The following is an 18,566-nucleotide window of genomic DNA, read 5'->3' on the forward strand; positions in this document are numbered from 1 at the left end:
ATTTTGGAAAAAAAGTAGATACTATGTATTCTAAAAACATAAAAAACATAGATTTTCTCCATAATATTGTAAATGCTTTAAAACTTGTCTTTTAACATCACGTACGCCGAATTCCCCTATTTACCTCACCCAAATATTAAATGATAATATTTTTATCAAAATAAACACAGCGATATAACTTGTTGGATACAGGTATGAATGTGCTAGTTAAGACATGAACACCATTTTGTCAAATAAAATGATGTTTACAATATTAAAAAATATACATATATAAATACTACACAAATCTATTAAGAGTCACCAAAAAATAAACTGTTTTGGTATTATGTACCTACATATATACGTTAAAAATACAGTTTTTCAGTAATCAATAAACACACAGAAACACGTTTTTTCTTAAGCTTTATATCTGTTTACACTGCTCCAGGTTAAGATAAACGTATCTTCAAAAGACCATCTCTCGAATTGTATTATTTTTTCGTCTGAAGGTAAAATATTTTTTTCGATAACTGCACCTTTCAATCATCGCATAGCCGCAACTTTCAAACAACTCCAACTCATTCAAAATAATCAAATTAAAACTGAACTTCTGAACGCCCGACGCATGAAATTTCCCAAACATTTGCATTTAAATAGCGGAACCCTGTAGCGCCCGAACTATAATATTTACAAAAAAGTTTGTTTTGGAAAACTTGTTTTGCCTATACATTTTTCACCTTTCGCATTCTAATTTTAGAGGGCGTGTAGACCATGTTAATGATATTTTCCAGTATCGTGGTTTAAATATGTGTAACGTTTTCAGTACGAGCTCGGAAATCACGTAAGCCACACGAAAACGACATGTTTGTCTGTGTATTATCATTTTTATTACTAGTGGAGGTGAAATTAGGAAACACTATAAGCCAGCATAAATTACCCTGCCCAAAAGGGCTCGCAGTGAGTCTAAATGACAGTGAGATACGAAACGACACGAGAATTAAAGACGGTATAATTTACACGAAACAGAATTATTTTTCTGAAAATGGTAGTTTATACGGTTGTCCGTGCAACGTTAAACAGTGTATCAGAAAATGTTGCGGTGCCTCAGAAAATATACTCGGCATTAACTGCACAAACAATGCAAAAACCGACTTCACGTATGGTATCTACGAAGGAACGAACTTGCTACCTCATCAAAATTCAACGAAATTTTATTTGGTGCATAGCAAATACTGCAAAACAAGTTTGATTCCATTGATTCTAAACTTGAGTGATCCTCTATCACAGGATAACTTCTATCTACAAAGTGATGGAAGACTTTATGTTCCTCTGGATGAAAAACACCCCATGTACTCTCCTGAAGAATTTTGTCTTGAAAAATTTTATGACGATGAAGGCGAAGAATTGTTTGGGTACGGTGGATTGATATGTGTGCTTGAAGAGGAGTCGTTTGAACACCTGTCGATGGGTAATTATAGTTGTTTGTAAATAAATGGTTCATAAAATTAATTTTGTGTGTCTCCATGAGAATCTAATTTGTTACAACCACGCGTTTTTGCTTCGCAATTTAATTTAATAGAGTGACATTAATTGATTAAGCTGCGTGTTTATCTTGTACATATCCTACACAATATAACACGATACAAATGATGTAGGGTGGTCTGTTTGTTTCCAATAACTTTAATGCTTGTGTGTCCTAATTTGACATCTTCAAAGAAAGCTATTGATTTTGTGTTACACATCCCAGTGCTGATGAGTAACAATTTTATTAATTAAAGTCATAACGTTAATAACAACAATAATGCATTATTACAAATAAAATTTAGTAGCAATTTAATGTTTTTTTATGTTTTTATCAAAAAACGGAAGACAATAACCATTGTCTCCATAGGAAGATATTTTACAACTTTGCTTGTTATACACATGGATGATAACATTGATAATACTTTTGGGATAACTATACCTACTTTTTCGTGTACACTCTGTCTGACCTAGTTTAATATTGACTTATTAACTAATATTGGCGATATTCAAAAACCACTTTTATAATATTGCATTTGCCTGGTTGTGTGCAATTTGAGGTAAACACAGCCTTATTTATATTTTTACAAAGAAATATGTATTTTACAACTTAGCTCTGCCCCTCGGCTCACGACGAACAAAAAAAGTCATCACAATTGAGATAGGGCGGGTGAGCGGGGCTTACATTTTCCTTTTTTTTTTTTAAGATACATAGTCCTCTTTTTATAACAAGAAACTTAAAACATGTTTTAGATGGTAAATTTTTATAGAGAAATATGTATTTTCCAATTTAGCTCTGTCCCTCTGCTAAAGACGAATAAAAGAAGTCATCATAATGAAGACAGAGTGGGTGGGCGGGGCTTATATTTTGTCTTTTTTTAAATATACATAGTCTTTTTGTCATAACCAGAAACCTAAAACATGTTTAAAATGGTAAATTTTTACAAAGAAATATGTATTTTGCAGTTTAGTTATGACCCTCGGCTCACGACAAATAAAGAAAGTCATCACAATTAAGATAGGGCGGGTGGGCGGGGCTTATATTTTGCTTTTTTTACGTCCCGAGCGATAGATGGTAAAATGCTAACCAAAATTTGTCTAATCATCCCCACCAACAATGTGATGCCGTCACTTCAAAATTGTACCTAGTAAATTAGTTTTTAAATTGTATAAAATAACATAGTCCTACATATGTACTTTATGACTCTGTGTTGAGTTTTTACCCGAAACGTCCAGATTTTTGAAAAAATATATCAAAAGTATAAGACAACATTTTGCAATTTAATTTTGAATCTGCAAAACCGAAAGCTTTGAAATCTTGTAGATGTTTATAGGTTATGATATGCATGATATATTTTAATCAAAATATATTTACTTATCCGCTCCAAAAAATTAATAACGTCCGCTAAAAATTTTGCCGAATAAATCCTATCTAAAATGTAGAAAATATGATGAGTTTATACTTGTGATTTATCACAACATTAATATTGTTTAGATTTGCTTATACAGGCTGTCTCAAAAAAAATTATGACTGAGTGAATTTATTTTATTGATTAAATCAAAAATTGCAAAACTGAACATTTGGAAATGTTGCAGACGTTTTAAAGTCATTGTAAACATGGTAAATTGTTAAAAAAATAAATCTGTTTATTCCCCCCAAAAAATTGATGACGTTATCTCAAAATTTTGCCGAACAAATGATTGCAAAATATGATAAGTTTTTACATGTGATTCATCATTGTATTCATATTTTTTTATTGATCAAATTAAGAACGAGTCACCCCATTTTCCCGAAAATGTGAAAATACAAAGGCCTTTATTTAATAAGAATTATAATAATGATATTTAGGTCGATTGTAGCTTACTTATTATTAGTTTTGATCCTCCGTTTTGAGGTAACGAACTCATTCAAATCAAACAAATTTCTACGTGACATTCTTCCGATGTATAAACAATTAAACGTAAACACTTTCAAGTTGTTATTCTTATCGAGGATAACCTAAGGACGCACAGTAACGGAGTCCGTCGGGCAATTTAGTGCTTTCATATTTTCTCGATAATTCATAACCCCTAGACAAGGCCATAGTTAGAGGGAGGCTAGGGGATGCTGGTCCTCGCCTAGATCTAGACAAATTATAATTAACCAAATGTGAATTACAACACCGAAAATCAAAATAAAATGTAGTGTTTTATTCAATCAGCGGAAGTCAGAGCAATAAAAAGTCTGAACCGTTGGCATTGTGATCCAGTTATTGCAATTCCTAGAAAACATCTTTTAGTTTAGTTTCTGTTTCACTCTCAGGTCTATCGGTTGCTAAGTGTTATCGATGTTTGTCTTAAATTTCAAGTACCATAAATGATTTTCAGTTTAGTCTTCAGTCGCACCCTGTTATTACATACATCAAGAACAATAATAATATAATACTTTTATTATTAGTATTATAATGCATCTACCCAAACTGATATATGCGTCGTTGCAAAATGTGGATGACATCAACACAAAATTTTGTAATAGAATAACTCACTTGTAATAAACAGTTAGTACATTTCTTTACCTTTACTCAAACGTTAGATACATATTTTATATTAATAAGGTAACTTAAATCATCAACATATTCCCATGATATGTCGGGACATTACACGGATATTACTATGGTGAAAATCTTCTTTCAGGCAATAAAGTGCAATACATGTTAATAATTGTCAAACTTTTTTATAAATAACTTTTGATTTGTAACTAATTTTATTTCTTTGGGCAAAAGATTTTAATGCTGCGTAAGAACATGTTCTCTCATTAAAACTTATTAACCCATGATGATGGCAGATCATTTATGTAAATCACAAAAAACAGCACCCTGGTTCCCTGGGGAGCCACTAACTTTATTGTCAGGGAATCAGATGCATAGCTTACACCTTCTTTTTCAACCTTAACAATTTGCATGAGGATTATCTAAGGAAGATTTTATCCACCCATTTATTAAAAAAAATGTTTCTTAGCCAAGATGTTCAAACACCTTCTACACATCTAAAAAACAACAAATATTAACATTTTTTTGTTCTGACGAATTTCCTAAGGTTTGTACAAAATCAAAAATCGCTGTGTCTGTACCTTTTCCTTTTTGGAAAACTACATTTGATGTTTATTAAATAGATTGTATTTCTATGTTATACTGAACTATATTCAGGTAATAAATACTTTTCTAGATTTTCAAAAAGATTGTGATTATTTTGTACCGTACTCCTAAGCAAAAAACGGAAAAACCAAAGGACAAAAAAACATGAATTAGATTTTGTTAAAAAATCGCAGTTTCTTTATATTTAAAACACATATTTAACACCAAAGATCTACGAAAACTTACTGATGAAATCGTAAATTAGTGAGAGTTTATTATTCAAACCAAATTTCAGTAATTAACCTTACCGTCTTACGGATTACCTATGATAAGTTATTTATTAAGTAAAATGTATACGACGAATGAATTTTAGGTTATTTTTACTTAAACAATATGGGGATCAAATTTGGATACTTAATATCTTGTATAACACACACCCACCTACGTGTGGTCGGTCACTCCTTTCCATGCAGATTCCGATAACACTTATTTATACTTTTATTGTTGTGTGCTATAACACAAATGCATTTAAAGAATGAAGACATGTACACTCATAAAATCATAATGGCATTATGGTAAAAAATTGTAGATTTAATTGCTTATTAACATATGCATACTTTTGAATTTTTATGTTAATACAGACATTAAAGGTAGATGCAAGCATCTATTACGTGACTAATATCTTCATTTAGGAACCTACATTTATGGCTGCATATGAGGTGCATAAATCTGTAAAGAAATTAGGTAAGTAGGTACTATTTTAAGTATATAAGCAATAGATGAAACATAATATCTTTACACGTCGAATGAACCATTTATTATTGTGCTAAGATACCATAAAGGTGGGATGTGTTATTTGATTTTGAAAAAAACTTAATAAACATTTTTTCCATTCAATTATTTTCGATGATGCATTAATAGAATTTTTGTATATACTAAAATTTCGTCATGTGAAAAACAATGAATTCGATTGTATTTAGAAACATTTTAATCATAAAATACCATACAAAGTATAGAAGCTGCATTGATACTACACCTGTCAAAATGTTTACCAGGTTAATTTATAAGACTTGTTAAGTTCATATTAGTATGGGAGTTTTCATTATTATTATTACTATTACTACTGCTGCATAGAATAACATCTAAAAAAATATCAAGAATAAAATTCAAAAGTTAAGCCTTTTATTCCTTTGATTATTGTCAAGGCTTTTTAAATTTTACTTCTCCGTTCTCGGACAAGTTTACACCTGGAATGTAGGTATTATCAGAGGCAGCTAATCTTATGCATATCACTGGTTGCCTATCTCATGCAAACGTTTTCGTTGTTAGAAACAGGCTGGGGAGAGAATTTTTTAGCCGCGAGAATATGAAAAATACGACTTAGGTTATTTTGGTCTCCTACCTCTAAAATTATGTTCTACAGACATTTCATAACTACTTTCCGAAAATACTTTTGTGTTTGTGTATTAAAAAAAAAAACAGATCGTACTCACTGTGGACGTTTTTTAGAATGAATTTTATTCTTTGATGTATGCTCACTTAAATAGACACCATAAACTTTTTTGTTATGTAGAATTTAATAAAATATTTGTCTTATAGAAAATTTATCAGATCTGTTGAGAATTGTTCGTAATACAAACAGTAGAAAGATGCGTAAATTATTGGATGAATTTGAGGTAAAACAATATCTTTGTTGTAGTGACATTTTGTGCTAATTTCACTAAAGCATTGTTCTGTATTAAATTTTTCCTATTTTTTTTAATACAAATCTAAATAGATAATTAGTTTGTTTAGTTTCATTTATTTTTTAATTAGTTTCTGAGAACTCGCAGGGTTTTCGTAGTTTTACGACAAATACAAATAATATATTTTTAATTTAAGTTAAATATCTACACTACATTACAGCGTTTTCAGTTCACAAAGTATAATTGATTAATTCAAGCTTTTAGAATTGTTAATCAAAGTAGAGTGGAAATTCTTTGAGAACAACAGAAAGATTGTGAGCATGTTCTTTTCATAGTATTTTTACTATAATTGTTAGTATCAGCTACGTAACAAAACAATCTATACAAATCTAATATTTTGTTTTAAATTGAAGGGTTTTAAGAAAAAAGTTGATCAAAATAACCTCTAAACATAAAATTTTGTGGAAAACAACTGCAAAAAAAATTACTTTTAATGCTCATGTGTCGTTAATTGCGTGATGAATCGCTTTCTAAATAAAAGATAAGAACGATAAGTTATCGATATTTCTTCACTTAAAACTACATAAAAGTAAATTTTTGTCGCCAGTTTTGTTCATTATGAAAATTATAATAATATTCTATGCTTTCTTATTATTTTACTTAGTTAAGTGTGACTGTGAAAATAACCAATTTCAACCATGCATTCCAAAATGTTGCAAAAAAAACGAAGTGTTTGTGGACCGCACTTGCAAATCTCTGAAAGTTCCTCACAATGTGAGCGACTATGTTTCTACAATTTTAAAGAGATTTCAAATGATGCCAGGAAAAATGTGTACGAACGCTGCAATGATCTCCGACTTTGTGATCAACCCTAATGGAAGCCTGTATCAAAATGAAACTGAGGATTATTTAACTACTGAGCAGTATTGCCTAGAAATGCACTATGAAAAACCTTCCGACACGAAACCTGAAGTTTATGCACTGTGGTGTTATCAAAACGAAGAAATAATGCCAGACAATCCAGTCGCCATGAGTATAGGTAACTTCTTCGCTTGAAATTCATTCTAAAAACATTAAACTTTACACAAAATGCTAAAACTTTGTACACACCAAGTTAGAATCATTAGAATGTTTAAAAAGCAACACCTGAAAAACTAAACTAACTCTAACCACGAAGTCTTCCCCCACTTTCTTTCCGATTAAGTAAAGAGGAGTGGGAGATAATACGAGGAACAGCGTTCTAATTTTTTTATATTCTTCCAAGTAATTTTTAAGAATCTTCATCAAATTTGGGGTTATTTTAATTTTAAGAAATATGTTGGGCAACATTTGATGAAACTATTAAATTTAGATTTTGTTTTTTTTTTTGTTTTTCGGGTGCTATCTCGTTACCGAAACTCCTTGTTAATTGTCAACAACAAAATAAGTACTTTAAAAGTTACGTACTTGTTTTAATAAATCTTACAATTAGTCGTTATATTTTTTAAAGAAAATACTTCATCGTGTCAATCATATTAAATTTTGAAGTATAAAAACAAAAATATCTGAACACGACTATAAATTTCGTTTTATAAAGCCACAAGTTTCAAGTAGTTTTTATTACAACATAATAAATTATTTTGTTTTATGTAACAATATTGCATTGTGGATAGTTAAGAATTTCTACCTAACGTCAATACAATTTTGTTTCTGCCTTCAGCACGTACCATGTATACAGTGTAATAAAGTAAACTGCTTTGTGCCTTTATTTTTAACTTCTGTTGCTTGCAATTCATAAATCACATATTTCTAATAACCAAAACATTTTCTTGAATACTCTTAAATGAAGAATGAATGTGGAAATTGACTCTGATCATAATTTTCATTATCATGAATATTTTCAACATGGTTCCACTTGAAAATAGAAAAATATGAACAAACACCGATAGGTATAATGGTATGGTAAATAAAACACCAAATTGCGAGGGTCTAATGTAATCAATAGGGAAATTGTTGCCAAAAATAACTGCTGTTGTGTGAGTTAATACAATTTTTTTATTAATAACAATTTAGTATCCCTCCAGGTGACTTATTGTTAACGTGAAAAATGATTTTACTGTACTATTACAAAAATTATAAATTAGTTGAAAACTTTTGGAAATTGTATTTTGAACCCATTAGGGCTTTGTCACTGAAATGATCATTCTTACACTTTTGTTACTGGTGGATGTTAGAAGTAGAAGTATTTTTGCTTTGCTGCTCAATAAGTATACACAAATCTTTGTCTTAAATGGTTTACCTCGGAACTACTATTTATATATATGTTACAGCTAATATCCGAAATACGTTATTATGCATAATAACTAGACACTTTAGGAATTATGCGTAATAACTAAACTTGTCAGTTATTATGCATAATAACCGGAAAGATTAGGAATTATGCGTAATAACTGAAACTTTCAGTAAATGGGTTTTAAATTGTATAAAATAACATAGTCCTACACATGTAGTTTACGACTCCGAATTGAGTTTTTACCCGAAACGTCCAGATTTTTGGAAAAAAAATCAAAATTATAAAGCAACATTTTGCAATTAAATTTTAAATCTGCAAAACCGAATGCTTTGAAATCTTTCAGATGGTTTACAATTATGATAAGCATGGTAAATTTTTAGTCAAAATAGATTTACTTGTCCCCTCCACAAAATTGATGACGTCAGCTCAAAAGTTTGCCAAATAAATCCTATCTAAAATGTACAAACTATGAAGAGTCTGTACTTGTGATTTATCATTCCATTCATATTTTTTTGATTTGCATATACAGGGTGACTCAAAAAATTAATGAATGCGTAAATTTATTTTATTGATTTAATCAGGAACTACAAAACAGAATACCTTGAAATCTTGAAGATATTTTAAAGTTATCATGGGCATTGTAAATTTTTAGTCAAAATGTATTTGCTCCTCCCCCCTAAAAAATTTATGACGTCACTTGAAAATTTTGCTGAATAAATCCTATTTCAAATGTGCAAAATATGATGAGTCTGTATTTGTGATTTATCATTCAATTCATATTTTTTTGGATTTGCATATACAAGGTGAATCTAAAAAATTAATGAGTGCGTGAATTTATTTTATTAATTAAACCGATTATTTTGAAATTTTGGAGATGTTTTAAATTTATCATAAGTATGGTAAGATTTTTAATCAAAATATATTTGCTTTCTAAAATTGATGACGTCACCTTAAAATTTTACCGAACAAATCATATCCTAAATGTGTAAAGAATGATGAGTCTATACTTGTGATTTATCACTGCATTAATATTTTTTAGATTTGCTTATACGGGGTGTCTCAGTCAATTAATTTTATGGATTAAATCAAGAATTACAAAACTGAATACTTTGAAATACTACATACTTGGCAAATTATTAATCAAAATAAATCTGTTTAATTCCCCCACAAAATTGATGACGTTATCTCAAAATTTTGCCGAATAAATTCTACCCAAAATTATGTCGATTGTAGCTTACTAGATAATTGTTTTCATCCTCTATTTCATCATTCTCATTCAAATCAAACTAATTTCTACGTGACATTTTTTCGATGCATAAACATAAACACTTTCAAGTTGTTTTTCTTATCAAGGATAACCTAAGGACGTTCAGTAATGGAGTCCATTGGGCAATTTGTTACTTTCAAATTTTCTCGACATTTCATAACCCCTAGACAAGGCCGTAGCTAGGGGGAGGTTAGGGGATGCTTCCCTAGATCTAGACAAGTTATAATTAACCAAATGTGAATTACAGCATCCAAAAACCGAATAAAATGTAGTGTTTTATTCAATAAACGGAAATCAGAGCAATAAAAAAGTCTGGTCCGTCGGCATTGTCATTCGGTTATTCCAATTCGTGGAAAACATGTTTTAGTTTAGTTTATGCTTCACCGTCACGTCTACAGGTTGATAAGTGTTATGGTTATTTGTCTTAAATTACAAGTAGGTACTATACAGGATGTTCCTTTTATCTGTTCACGCCTGACAATTTTTGCATAGGCGACATATTATACACCCCAGAGACGACTTCGTTTTTAATGAGCAATCATAGGAATCACAAAAAAAATGGCAAGGATGTTAATGGCAAATAATGATAAAATTGAAAAAATTAATACTTACTCAATTTTTATTTTAAAATGTCCCGCTACCAAAATGTAATACGAAAAAAACATAATAGGCATGCAGTCGTCACGTTTCCGACAGCGAGGGAAGTACTGTCTAAACTCTTTAGACCAATTTTTTTTAAAATCAACTGTACATGTGATATGTAGGGGAAAGCGAGGCAGTAGCTTTTTTGAAAATATTATGCATAATTCCTGTTCCTCTATTAGTTATTATCAGTATTACCTAAACGTTTCCGTTATTATGCATAATAACTGAAAATTTCAGTTATTACGCATAATTCCTAATCTTTCCGGTTATTATGCATAATAACTGACAAGTTTAGTTATTACGCATAATTCCTAAAATATCTAGTTATTATGCATAATAACGGATTTCGGATATTAGCTGTAACATATATATGGAAAAAATACAAAATTTGATTTTGCCAATTTTACTTTTGTTATGAGAACCCCTATAAGTCAAAATAAAGACATGTATGCAATGTTAAAATGTGAAGGAGTATGCTACACGTATGTTTCAAATGAGATTTTCCTTTACAAAATTTGTGAAGACATGAAAGCACATGTATATCAGTTTGGACAGGTGCAGTGTAACACTAAAAATAACAGTACTGTATTCTCAAATTTTCGGAAAAATGGAGTGAGGCGTTCCTGATTTATTCAGTAAAATAAACTGACCCATTCTTTAATTTTTTGAGTCACTCTGTAGAGGCAGTACTAAAAAATATTAACACAATGATAAATGACAAGTGTAGACTCTTCATATTTTGCACATTTTCGATGATAGCATTTATTAAGTGACGGTATCAACTTTTTGAAGGGGATAAAACAGATAATTTTGTTTACAAATTTACCATGCTTACGGTAACTCAAGATGTCTGCAAGATTTCAAAACATTGGGTTTTGCAATTTCTGACTTAATTAATAATATAATATAAATTGATTCATTTCTTTGAGTCGTCCTGTAAAAGCAATTATAAAGAAAGTGAATGCACTGATAAATCACAAGTGTATTAGTTTAAACACTCATCATTAGTTTACATCATCACTGACAATAATAATAAATTGTTGAAACTGTTGTTACATAAGAATTGTCGACTTCAGATCGTGTCCAATGCAGCTCTTCCACAAGTCTTGGCCAATTTGGGACACTTCTTGTCTGATCATATTAATGGCAACATAATACCCTTTTATAATGGTAAGGGTAATAATGTCCTGTCCTAAAGAGATTAACTCTATTCTAGCTGTTCTATATATAGTAGTGAAACATACAAGTGACAGACCTAACTTTTAAAATCCGCCATAAGATTACCATAAAAGTATAAACTTCTGTCAAATAATGCTTGTTACCCTTCTATTTATGACTAAAGACCTGCTCATCTCGGTTCTTCTGTGCAAGTGTTTCTTCATAAATAGAAGAGTAATAAACAGTATTTCATAGAAGTTCATACTTTTACGATAATCCTGCAGTGGCTTTAAAAGTTATATTACAGAAATCTGTAACGTAGCAAGCGAATGCAATTAAAACTTTAACCAAATGCGTAGTGGTCATTCGCGAGTTCGAATCTTACGTTGCTAAATAATTTATAAAAATAAGAGATAATACAGTTATGGTCGAATCACGACATTAATATTATATTCCCAAACTGACCTCTCCAAGTGATAAAGAGCGCGATATGTTGAGATCTTCCAAAAATAAAAAGGGTCACTGGTATAATACAAACAAACAAATTTTACAATAAAATTCAAATAAAATGTTTATTAATAGTTACGAGTAGTTGCATTACAAGGTCAGAAACTAGGCTTTCGAATTTGACGAACCGAGCCGATAGCCGAGGTCTGCAAATAACGAGTATTGACAAAACCCGGTTCTGGACAAGGGGTCACAAGATTTTTTGTGCCGATTTGTATATACTTAAATAAAATGTTTTTGGTTATTTTGTTTTTGAGGGTATATCATTATGTAAATGAAAGTGTGTAAATGACCTACCCTAGCCAAACCGACGATGGCTTTATGAGTCTTTTTACCTTACACACATTGTTTACTTTATTTATTCCTAAAATAAGGTGTACGTGTTTCAATAGTTAGATATCTTAAATTTGGTATTCTAGCTCAAAACTTAAAAAAACTTTGGTTTATTGCGGAAATATACTCAGATAACCCACTTGTCGGTGGTTGGATATAATCATAAAAAAAATTCCTAAGCTTGTGCCGGACTAGTCCGGCAATTTTATAGTAACTGGTCCTTATAGATGTATCGAAAACCAGTGATGCGGGCCGAAGGCACGACAATTTTATTACTTGTATATACATATATTTATATGTAATACCGTTTTAAAGTAACTTCACCCTCGATTAGTATAAAAATTTTGAAATTGAAATTATACTAGACATTTCCAAATTTCGAAAGGTCAAATTTTTTATACCTTGGAGGAGTGAAGTGACACCGTATTTGAAACCTAATTTCAGAGTCTTTATTTTAATTTTGTAGCTGTACACCATGAACAGAAATTTTGAGTTAACAAACATCTGCCTCTAGTTCCTGCCTCAGTTTTGGTTAAATTGTTCAATACGAATAATAATAAGTCTGCCCATGACAAACCCTAAATTGCGACCCTAGCTATTAGTTAAGCAGTGTACAGTTTGTGAGTAAAAATTAGTCAATTTATTCGCCGGCTAATTGTAATTGTAATAACTAAAAGAAAAAATTACAGAATCGGATTCAGAATTAAAAACAAAATGAGTATTATCTGTTATGACGCTCATTCATAATGTTGAAATTTCAGAATATCAAGTGGTTTCATTTGCTGATCAACTAACGCATCTGGATTCTGGATTGGATTCTGGATTCTTAATTTATGGGGGCTGACCGTAGCCAGCCGGCATTTAGGCCTCGCCTTTGGGCCCAATGTACCTTCCCCAAGTCCATATCAGGGTGTTTTCCCGCTCCTCTACTCGTCAAGCCACCCAACTGCTTGAATGTACTTGAGTAATGCAGAGGGTGGAAACTCCCTGATATTTGCCATACTAGGCCAGATGTCCCCTAGTATGGACTCCTTGTAGGAGGCTAGGGCTAGACACTCACGAAGAATGTGCTCAGCTGTTTCCTCTTCTTCATTGCATCCACGACAGATTGGGTCTGTTACCACCCCTATCGTATGTAGATGTTTATTAAACTGGTAATGTCCCGTAAAGAATCCTACCAGTTTACGCAGTTTGTCCCTTGAAACTGAGAGATAAAATTTCGTCAACTTATGGTCTGGTGTCGCCATACAAGCTCTACTATGCCGACAGCTGCTCAACGTCGCCCATATCTGCTCATGGCGTCTATGGGTATATTGCTTTACGAGTTCGTTCGAGAGGTCGACCGAAGGCGTGATTGCCGGTTCGGGTCCCCAGAAGGGCATGCGCGCGGCTCGCTTCGCCATCTCATCTGCCCTCTCGTTTCCTTCGTTGTCACTGTGTCCTTTGATCCAACAAAGTTACACACTATTCCTCTGCGTTACATACTTTAGCGTTTGTCTGCACTCCCAAACTAGCCCGGATCGAACCATACAGCTGTCCAGGGCTAGTAGTGCAGACTTGCTGTCAGTAAGTATGCGTATTGATTTGTTGCCGATTTCACGTTCAGCAACGATTCTAGCTCCCAGCATTATTCCCATCAGTTCTGTTTGTAAGACAGTCGTGTGGGTGCCGAGAGGTACACTGATTTGTGCGTTCAGTTGTTCGGAGTAGATGAACAACTGAACCACTATCTATTTTGGCACCATCGACATAGATATCTATCTCGGCTCTTCCTTCTGAATTATCATTCATTGTGCCCATTCGGTCACAACCCATTGTTGGACGCCTCCGTTAAGATCCGAGTGTGCTTCGTTGTGCGGCCTTGCTTGTTCCATACTCCCAGAGAGTGAAGTCTTAGAGACGTCCTCATTGCCGCTTCCTCTATGTAAAGGTTAAGAGGTGCTAAGCAAAGAAGAGTCTCCAGAGCCCAACTAACGTATCTAAAATTCATCGAGAGTACTGATATTTTCAATATTTCGGGGACTTTCATGACTCATTTCTATACTACAATTTTTTGGACAAAGTTTTTCCAACTGCATTAGATAAAAAAAATACTATAGTTAATCTTACTGGATCAACAAAAACATCACTAATTTTGGTTTGAATTAGCAAGCAAAAATTTGCTTTCTAATACGTTTTCACGGATTTACGAAAATAATGTAAATATCGTAATCATAAGTGTGATACATACATGCAATTTGGCAGGTACCTATCTCAACTGAGGATTAAAGCGTTGCGCAATATATTTCCAAGGATTACCCCAGAATCGAAGGAATACTTTAAAAATAGATTATTGTAAATATCTAGACATCTTCGAAGATAAAGTACTGATTCTGCGCTGCAGATACTTCTTCTACTTTTGTGTGCCCTTTCTGCTTTTGCACCATAGCGCAGAGAAAGCAATAATGATACGATGGAAAGAGGTTAAATTTAAATAATAGGGGTGTTAATTTTCATATTTATTGCATTGCAGAAATCAGGCGGGCGTTATTAAATAATCAAAGTAATTAGTGCCCTGAAAAAACTAATTATGTAAATTTATAGTAATTATCGTCGGTTAATTGTCATAATCATAAATAATTTAAATTTACTTCGGTATTTATAAATTAAAAATCTAACTGCAAAATAAGTTTGTATTTGACAAGGGAATAGTAAATTTTTTAATTGATGTGATAATTAAATAGAAAAATTCTGCATATTTATTTTCAAGTAATACAATTGAACATTTGCAGTTTTTGCGACACTGTATCTCATTTCCAACGAACAAAGTCGATAATATTTATTTGGAGTCTGAGTTTTGTAAGCTGAAAACCGCGTTCCGAAATTTCCATAAATAATTGAGGTATTGATTTTTAGAGATGTGTGATGAAATGATGAAAAAAATCACCAAATGATAAAATCTTCTGCAAATGTAGTGAAAATCCCATGCGTCAAACGTAAAGAATCCTGTAAAAGTTTTGTTGGAACATCCTGTTGCAGTGTTTTTCTTGAATATGGCTTGTGAAATAACGAGTGACACTCGGTTTAAAACGTCATTTAATCGCTGATATGTTTTCTAAAATAATGATGTCCACATTTCGCAATATTCATTTATCCTGGTTTTATTTACAGTGTATTAAACGAATAATCAATAATAATCAGTGGGCCGATGCATACGTCCGACTATCTTAATAAATACTTTGCTAAATTTAAAGACATCAGTAGTTGTTAAACGATGGAAAATTCACTTTCAAAATTTTGATTCGATTATTAAATTTCACGTGTTAATTATTCTTCTTGATTAAATTTTTGCCTTGTTACCGCGTAATCAATATATAGATTAAATGACCAACCCTAATTAGTAAAGCTAACAAGCACATTAACGGTAAACACAAAAAGTTACTATATTAGCAAATATTGTGGAGCAATACGTTCGGATTAGATATATTAGAGATATTCGCGCTAAAATAAACAAACGACTTTGCTCGAACAAAGCTCTTGATGAGTGAACGATCTTCCAGTATTTTAAAAGTATCGTCGTCATTTTACGCACAATGGATTTCGCTTCGGTCCTTATCTGTCAATTGCTCGTTATATCGGCTTGTATTTGTTTTGTGATTAGTGAAATTGTAAACACGAGTTGTATAAGAAAATGTTGTCCTCAAGGGTCCGTCATATCTTTGGAAGCTAATAGGTGCATTAATAGTGTAAACGAAACTTACAAATTATCAGACTTCTACAGTGTTTGTTTTATGCAAAAATGGAAGTGTAGTAAATCCAAAGTGCCATTTCTGGTTCTCTCAAATGCCTTCGAAGTATCCGAAAACAACACACTCGAATACACTTTTCGTGACAAAAGTGTGTTTTATTCAGGAGAAGATTTTTGCCTTGAGTTTATCAACGGTACGGAAAATGTTACAGCCGCCCTAGTGTGCAACAATATTCCGAAACAAAATGAAACCATTACAAATGCTCTAGGTGAGAAAAAAACAAGATGTGGTTCAGATGGTTGTTCTGATGCTTGTTTTTATTCTGGAGATTTTCAAAATTGCACCAAGGCAAAAGGTAACACGAATGTACCTTTAATCTGCCCTTTAGATCGCAATAATTGCAAGAATAAAGTGCCATTTATTCTGGAAAGCAATAACCTTAGCATTGAAAATCATTTTTTAAAATATGAATTCGACAATCAAACTACTTATTTTCCAAGCAATGACTTCTGCATCGATCAATCACATATTTCTAATATTACTGCCATGGTGTGCGTTGAACCTCCAGAAATTCAAGTTCCTAACGAAAACTTCGTTTTGTCTTCAAGTGACGAATGCTTTAGTAAATGTTGTAACCATCGGTCTATTTTTCTAAAATCGAATTTAACTTGCGTCGATAAGGACAGTAATGTTAATTTACCAGAATTAAATTTATGCCGGGAGACCCGTAAAGATCAAGGTAATATGTGCATGGATAATAAAGTGGCGGCATTTATACCCGACTACATGTTAACTCTTCTCGAAAATTACACACTTGTATTTTCGGCTAGAGGAACCTCGAGGTTTTTTGCAAAAGACGACTTCTGTATAGATATGGACGATACGCAAGAACGTATTGCTTTGGTATGTGTTGAAGGGCCGAAAAACCTCTACATGGAGAAAAATGCTGTTACAGGTAATGAGTTTCAACAAATCTTTTTCTGAACTAATGTATACAAATCACTAACACGACACAGTCGCTCAGCTAATATCCAATAACAGCTTATGTGTACGTATACTTTTTTTTGTGTGTTATGTTTATTATGTTTATGTATGCTATGATTTAAAAAAAATGGAAAAACCATATGTAAAAATAACGACTTCAGTCATTTTTATTCAAGTTTAGCTTCTCAGAATTCTTCCACTTCGGATTGGTAATAACTTTTGGTTTCAGTTATGATTTTTAGCATTTATTTGTTGAAGTGCTCCTCAAAAATACTGTTTTGTTCAAATTATAGAAATTGTTCTGTAACTCTGTGTTAAAAATAAAAGCCTGATAGATTTTTAAAACCTTGTTTTTGTGTAAAAAAAAGACATTTATGTATTTTTTTTAGTGAATTTTCAAATTCTGAATTTGTAATTTAAGAGGGCTAGTAATAGAGGGCAATTTATCATAATCGCCCACTATGAGTAACTTAACTCAAGCCTAATATTTTTATACAGCTGTCTAAAGGACACATACATTTTCGATAAAGATCCTTTAAAAAATCTTTTTGGATCTGGATCTGGCGATATTGCTTCTGTCTGTAAAAAAAAAACAATTATTATTAAACGTAAATTATAATTACTAAACACAAGAAATAATTTTTTAAACGCCCATTACACACCTAGTTTTTTTTTACTGAAATATCAAAATAATTTTTTGAACTGACTTGTCACTGTTTTGTACTCAGATGTCGAAGACTTACTTATGCGTCCTTGTTCTTCACTAATATTTTTTTAATATAAAACCCTAAAGCGCCGTTATTTGAACTCCACCAATACTTAATACATTATAAAACATGACTACAATTTTTTTTCATAGTAGAGGAGCAAAATAGCACTTCGGTTTTTATCAAATCTGCAAGACTTTTCCTCCAACTAAAAAAAAAAAAAGATTTTCTAACTTCAAACCACTTACTCAATCAATGATTTATCTGCATAGTCCCCTAAAAAACATTGTGTGTCCCTCGACCAAAGAGAACCTTTTTGGTCTGATCGGATTTGTAGGCCTCGGTCACGCCTCAGCCTCAAATTTCAGATCGGCCGAAAAAGTTTATCTTCATGGCCTTGATACACAAATAACTATTTTAGATCTTCAGTTTCAAAATGGATTAAGTAGCGATCTATCTATCGACATTTAGATTTAGAATTTTTTCAATTTTTTCATTACACTTCCCATCACCGCAGTGGAAAAAGTCAGGCAAACACGTTAAAAGCAGTTATCTGTTTCTTCTTTCCGTCTTTTTGTTGGCAGTTTTATTAAACAGATAATGTCCAAAATTACCAGATTCATTACTGTGAAATTTTACGTATGCTAAGAATATTGTACGATAAATG

General features: G+C 31.9%; 1 protein-coding gene across 12 annotated transcripts in view; it reads left to right on the plus strand.

Moving 5' to 3' along the window:
* LOC135135532 (G-protein coupled receptor Mth2-like) overlaps positions 1–18,566 on the plus strand; it is a 93,419-nt gene that overhangs the window by 41,115 nt on the left and 33,738 nt on the right. The window contains exons 1-2 of one of the 12 annotated variants that reach the window (XM_064064617.1): positions 16,013–16,192; positions 16,241–16,476. The exons of 6 other annotated variants lie outside the window; for them this stretch is intronic. In XM_064064617.1, coding sequence (XP_063920687.1) covers positions 16,053–16,192; positions 16,241–16,476 — 376 coding nt within the window. In that variant the 5' untranslated portion in view covers positions 16,013–16,052. Of the gene's footprint in view, positions 1–812; positions 1,448–6,928; positions 7,338–16,009; positions 16,477–16,499; positions 17,164–18,566 lie in introns of those variants that run through there. 5 more of the 12 variants (XR_010281584.1, XM_064064604.1, XM_064064614.1 and 2 more) reach the window with 5 other exon arrangements.

The sequence above is a fragment of the Zophobas morio genome, unplaced genomic scaffold (genome assembly GCF_036711695.1).
Source record: "Zophobas morio isolate AGI-343-1 ecotype UQ-CSIRO unplaced genomic scaffold, CSIRO_AGI_Zmor_V1 ptg000024l, whole genome shotgun sequence".
In the NCBI taxonomy this organism is placed as follows: domain Eukaryota; kingdom Metazoa; phylum Arthropoda; class Insecta; order Coleoptera; family Tenebrionidae; genus Zophobas; species Zophobas morio.